Below are 6,000 nucleotides of genomic sequence, written 5' to 3'. Positions count from 1 at the left end.
AGATGGTATACCAGTTACCCTGATCTCAGCATTATACATCTTATACACATAGAATTGTCACACTGTGGCCCACAAATATGCACAACTGCTATGTATCCATTAAAGTAGAAATATACTTAAAAAATGAATGAGCCAACGAATGAGGGAGCATTTCTAGATCAAAACAGACGACAGACTTAACCAAATCCAATGTAAAAGCCTTGATTAGAGGTGGATTTGGAAAAAGGAGAAAATACTTGAAAGAACTTTTTTTGTTAACAATGGAGGAAATTTGAATAACGATTAACATTAGATGATATTATAGAATCATTGGAGGAAAAGATTTGATAGAGGACATAATAATGGTATTGTCAGCATGTAAGTGGGTTCTTGTTCTTCAGAGATGTAAGCTGGAGCATTTACTGACAAAGCATCAAAATGTCTACAACCACAAATAGTTTAAACAAAATAAACAAATATATATATATATATATGGAGGCAAATAGTTAATCGTCATTAAATCAAAGTAAAGAGCGTGCTACAATTCAACTTTTGTCTGAGTGTAAAATTTTCAAAATTAAAAAAAAAAACAAAGGCTATAAAAAATGGATACTCAAACGCCTGCTGTTGGGATAGGGAGATGGTTCAGTGGGTAAAGCACTTGCCACGCAAGCATGAGGACCCTGAGGATTAACTAGAGTGCCTATCACAGAAGCCTCAGGACTGCCGGGTGGGCGTGGCAGTACACCTGTAATTCCAGCCTGGGAAGGTGGAGACAGGGCATCCCTTGAGCACTCTGCCTGGATCAGTGAGCTCTGGGTTTGATTAAAAGGCCCTGCCTCAATGAATAAGGTGGAAGAGCAACTGAGGACGATTCCTAACATCAACTTTGGGCTTCCACATGTACACACCCACACGTGTGCCCACGCACATGCACATTACACACACACCCACACACACACACACACACACCCGTGGAAAAAGAAAAAAAAAATTAAATGCGTGCTGTATCCCTGCTGTGCTACAGGGTTTTGTGATTGTAACAGACCAGATAAGGCAAATAAAAGACAATTTTTTCAGCTTTATAAAGTTCAAGAAGGTATGTCATCAGGTTTTTTTGTTTGTTTTCTTTTGTTTTTTTCAGTAGAGATGCCTAGTAATTTTATTTAAGCTAGTAAGAATAAAAGGTTTGGCTTCACAACACAATTAATGATGATGGGATGCTGTGTACTTTGAATGAGGTGACAGCAGGGAGCCTGAAACTAAGGCCCCGTGTTCATCTATCGAGTGCAGAATATCCCCCAAGTGATTGAGGAGACACTGTAAATTATCCCTGTGTTTACTTGTACAGAGCAAACAAGCATACATTTCCTTTAGGTGTGTGTTGACATTGATAGGCCAGTCTCAAACCCCTGATCCCTAGGAGGCAGGGACAATATCTATCCAAATCACAGCTCAGCCCCAGCATGATGCCATGGCCAAATAAATGTCTCAGAAAGCAATTAAAAAGCTGATGGTGGTGATGTTGTGAAATGATCATGTGCCTGTCAAAAAAAAAAAAAAAATCACTCCACACCCTGAACCCTCAAATATTGAAGGGTTTTGCTGCTGTTGCTGGTGAAACTCGGCATGGCCTGATGGCCCTGTTACCAGTAGATCCTCCTCCTGGAGTCGCTCCAGATATGCCAACATCTGCTCCTTCTCCTGCTCACGAAGCTCTGCAAGCAGCGATCGCTCCTCTTCATTCTTTTGAATCTGTTCCACAATGTGCCTTTTTCCCCTGGGAGAAAATAGGACCACAATGGTTCAGAAATCAAGAGTCCAAGTATCTGCTCCCAGCTTCACTGAAACAGCCTCAAGATAGGAGGTTTCTCAGGCACCATTTGACAAGTGTCCCTTTGACAATGCATGTGCTTCCTGGGCTCAGACCAAAGCTCTTCCCTAGAGTGTCCTGGAAGACAGTCCCTCATGTTGCTATGTTCTAGGTTTGAGGTATCCCTTTCCTAAAAGTCCCCTTCTTCATATGTCTGCCCAGGAGTTACCCCACATCGTAATCCACCTTCTCCCTTCTAGTATTTAACAAGCTTCTGAAATCCATCTACCTGCCAGTTCTTCTCATCGTGTGGGAAGATAGCTTCCTCTGCCGGCTTCATAGATTTTTAAAGTCCAGGATCTCTAATTCCTTTAGTGCCTCTCCTGTCACTCAGTTTACATTGTCTTCCCACCCAACTCCCGTGCCTAGTCTGCCAACTGTCTTTCTTACACAAGCTTACACAGAGGACTCTCAGCTGATGACAGACAGGACTGAGCCCTGCACTCCTCTTTTCGACAGTAAATTCAGGGAGACTGAATCTACAATCAGTACTGCCTGCCAATGATCCTAGGATATTACAAGCATGTCAGTAAGCCTGGAAGCATCCGGGACCTATGGCAGGAGTAAAGGCTGGAAGAATGGGAGAAGACAGGGGAAGATACAAATCAAGAGGAAGGAATGTGAAATTCATATCTGGATGGAACATGTGAATACTTCATAGGACAGATGAAATAAGCAGGTGTTGCCTGGAAGCAGGTTTGGGCTCAATGTAAGGACCCGGTCAAATCATTAGAGCTGCCTAATGAGGCAGAGTTTTCCTTTGCTGGGCCTGTGTCTGCAGATTTTGTGCATGTTGAAGAAGTGCAGAGTGGATGGCAGGAAGCACTGAGAAATGAGACTGAATTGAGGCAAATTGTGAAGCACCTGTGAGGATCTGGGAAACAAGCTTTAAAAGTGGTATGATCCTCCGTATTGCTCCATAAGGGACGAGAGACAGCGAATAGTCCCGGCGACCATGTCTCATCCCTTCCCTCTTTGCTACATGGACCTGAGGACACACAGAAACTACTTAGAAAGGGAAATACCAAAACCACATCTTTACCTACCGTATTCTTTCCTCCCGCCTCTTCATTTCCCGCTCCTCCTGCCTTTGAATGGATTTCTGCCGCTCCACTTCCATCATCAGATCCAACCGCTTATCCTCTGCATCCAATTCTTTTTTTATCTGCTGCTTCTCCAGGATCTGAGCATCCCGGATGGCGTGGCACTTGGCATTCAGAATGATCTAGGGAATGGAAAGAAAAAATGTGGTACTAGGCCTGGGAATAAGGATTGGGAGGGAGGCATTATGGGCATGAGGGAGAAGAAAAGGGAGAAGAATAAGGCCCTGAATGTGCTGGAGCTAAGCATCATAGCTCACAAGTCCAAAGAAACAAGAACAGTTGATGTTTGCCCCTTAACACAGTGTAGCTCAAACATTTACTGGGTTTGTTATAAGAACTAGAGTTTGTGCAAGAAGAGACCCAGAAGAGCATTGCTCACCGTATTGTAGTGTTTGGGAGGTGTTGGGAATATGATGTAAATCATGAGCCCTCCCCTCTATCATATTTACCTACATAAATGCACACGGAATTTCCGTACAACTTTAGAGTTCTGCAGTCCCAATTAGGAACACCAAGTTAAGTACAGGGACGCTAAAATGTTCTAGCAGAGGTCAAGCCACCACTGGAAGACCCCAATATGACAGAAAATACATGGAAAACCATGACTCCATCATTAAGAACCAGGAAGTAACAGTCCTAGAAAATAAAAGGAGATATAAATAGAAAAGATTTACCTGGGAGATGGAAATCAGCGAAGGGATTGGGGAGTCAGCATTTTTCATTTGGTCAAGAAGTGAGCCACATGCAAATGAATCACAAAATTGAATTTCAAATAAGCCCCTGGTCTTTATCTTCCCAGCTAAAGGAAGCACTCTGGGCACTTCAAAATGAATCCTATTGCCTCCACCACCATCTGTGGCCACACTTGAACTTGCAAGATAAAAATAAAAGCAAGATCTGCATATTTATCAGTCACAGTTCACAAAGGCTCTCCCATATCTTAGCCTATTTAACGCTGCCAATAATTCTGCTAAGTAGTGTTACCATCCTTATTTTATGAATGAAAGAAATGAGGCTCAGGGAGGGCAAGTGACTTACTCTAGGTCATAAGACAAGCAGATCACAGCAACTACCAGCAGGTACGCCTCTCCTCCTCCCCATGCAAGCCCCACCCCCACCAGTCCCTCACTTTATCCGTGTATAAGAGCAAAGAGGGAGTGGCAGTGGGTCCTCAGAGGGAAGGAAGAGACCAGAGGCTCACCTTGCTGAAGTCCTTGAGCTCCTCCTCCTGCTCCATCCGAAGCTTGTTGGCTCTCTGCAGGAGGTTCTGGGCCCGCTCCTTGGCCACCTCCTCCAGGTCACTCAGCTTCTTGTTATTCCACACCATTTCCTTCTGCTTCATGATCTTCTTGCGTGTTGTCACTGCGTCCTAAGGGAGACCAGCCTGGATTCGTGGAGGTTATGCCCCATGAACTAGCTTGCCTAGCAGAGGTAACCCAGGAAGATTTCTCCTCAGCCTACCATGACATCAGAACAGAGAGGTTTCACAGGCTGGCTTTGTTCTCATTCCTCCCAGTGACCTAAGTACCCCTCCCAAATCTCAGGGATTTCCCTCTGGTCTTCATCCTCCAACATTTCTTCATTAAAGATACATACATGCCTTGTTCCAGGATGCCCTAACTGGAGTTCATCTCCATTGGTGTGAGAAAGTGGCTTCCTCACTACATGCTGCTATTCTGCTACCCGTCTACCCAATACAAGGTTAGGAAAGTGAGCTACCATGATGGCTTCCTTCTCCTTCTTGAAAGCCTGCTCCCTGGCCTCCAGTTCTTCTTTGGTCAGAACCTGGGATGCCCACTTGATCCGTTCAAACTCCTCAGGGCTGATGATCAGGGATTCCCCAGAAGGATCATCTGTGGGAATACTGACACAGGAATGATCAGAGTTAAGAAGCAGAGCAGGCTCCAAGCTCCTTGCTCTCTTCTTCCCATACTATGCCAAGGCAGAAGAAGCTGCAACTTCATGAGCCACTAGAGTAAAAGGTTCCAGGTGAAAAACAAATGGTGCTGCAGATTAAAAGAAACATCTCAAAACCTTTCTCTCTAAGTCTAGCTCTCATGCTGCCTTCTCTGTGTAACTGTCTAAGACCCTTCCTTGTGTATGTCCACCCTGCTCTGGAGCCCCAGAGGTCACATCCTCCTCTGAGCCCCAACCACACTCTGGCTCCATTTTACTACCTTGCATCAGGACTAATGATACAAGTCCTGTTTCCCTTCAAGCTCCTTCAGGATGAACCACATTGGTAGCCTAATAGCTGACCCAATACTTGGCATCAAGTGAGCACTCAACAAAGCTGCTGAATCGAACTTTAAAAATAGATTATTCCTGATGCATAAACAGGACAAGGGGACGCCAGACCAGGTTGAAATGGATGCTGGTGAGAAATCTAAACATCCCTGTCCATCCAGCCTAGACAGAAGCTTTGAACCCTAAATATTAATTAAAATCTCTGATCGACAACTGCTGGAGACATGTCTATAGACCTCTCCTTGTAGCTGCCCAACGCATTCAACAAACCTATAGCTAATTATAATGATTACAAACAAATGACATACATTAAAGATGGGGGAGGGAGTAGTTGAGGGATGGGAATAAAGCTGCTTCTGGGTGAGGCAGTTTAACAGGTGCATGGCAATAAGACGCAGTCTGAGACAGGAAGTGAAATCTCACCTAATAACTAGTGGAGGGGTTGTCCAAGAGGTAGACAGAATGAGTGAGTAGATGTACATATTAGTCAAACTCTTATACTGCACCAAGTAGCGTGACCCAAAACAACCTAAGGTGTGGCATGACAAAGAGGTCTGAATCTAAGACAATGACTCTAAGTCAGAACATGACCAGCCCTGGACCCCAGTGAGTCTGCAGAGAGACCTCTTCAAGAAGTATTCCTCCTTCAGGCCGAGACCTGGCTACACAGCTACTGCCCACATCTGGCCTTTAGATGCTAGGGCTGACCAGCCTCAGCTAAACAAGGGCTGTAGTCAAGCCTAGCTCCTGCATTGGGTTCCAGTTTGAGCCATGAGCCATGGCCTTGGTTTTCTGGGA

General features: G+C 44.7%; 1 protein-coding gene across 17 annotated transcripts in view; it reads right to left on the bottom strand.

The window, feature by feature from the left end:
- Positions 1 to 6,000, bottom strand: part of Cfap45 (cilia and flagella associated protein 45) — a 36,603-nt gene that overhangs the window by 10,652 nt on the left and 19,951 nt on the right. For all 17 annotated transcript variants that reach the window (XM_017800056.2, XM_029567240.1, XM_017800059.2 and 14 more), the window contains 4 exons: positions 4,675 to 4,819; positions 4,157 to 4,324; positions 2,899 to 3,077; positions 1,630 to 1,759 (listed from right to left, as the gene is read on the bottom strand). In XM_017800056.2, the coding sequence (XP_017655545.1) occupies positions 1,630 to 1,759; positions 2,899 to 3,077; positions 4,157 to 4,324; positions 4,675 to 4,819 (622 nt within the window). The remainder of the gene's footprint in view (positions 1 to 1,629; positions 1,760 to 2,898; positions 3,078 to 4,156; positions 4,325 to 4,674; positions 4,820 to 6,000) is intronic.

Source organism: Nannospalax galili, unplaced genomic scaffold (genome assembly GCF_000622305.1).
Source record: "Nannospalax galili isolate Female #2095 unplaced genomic scaffold, S.galili_v1.0 scaffold579, whole genome shotgun sequence".
Classification (NCBI taxonomy): Eukaryota; Metazoa; Chordata; class Mammalia; order Rodentia; family Spalacidae; genus Nannospalax; species Nannospalax galili.
Note: the sequence above shows the minus strand (reverse complement) of the source record. Positions and strands in the feature narration are given on the sequence as shown.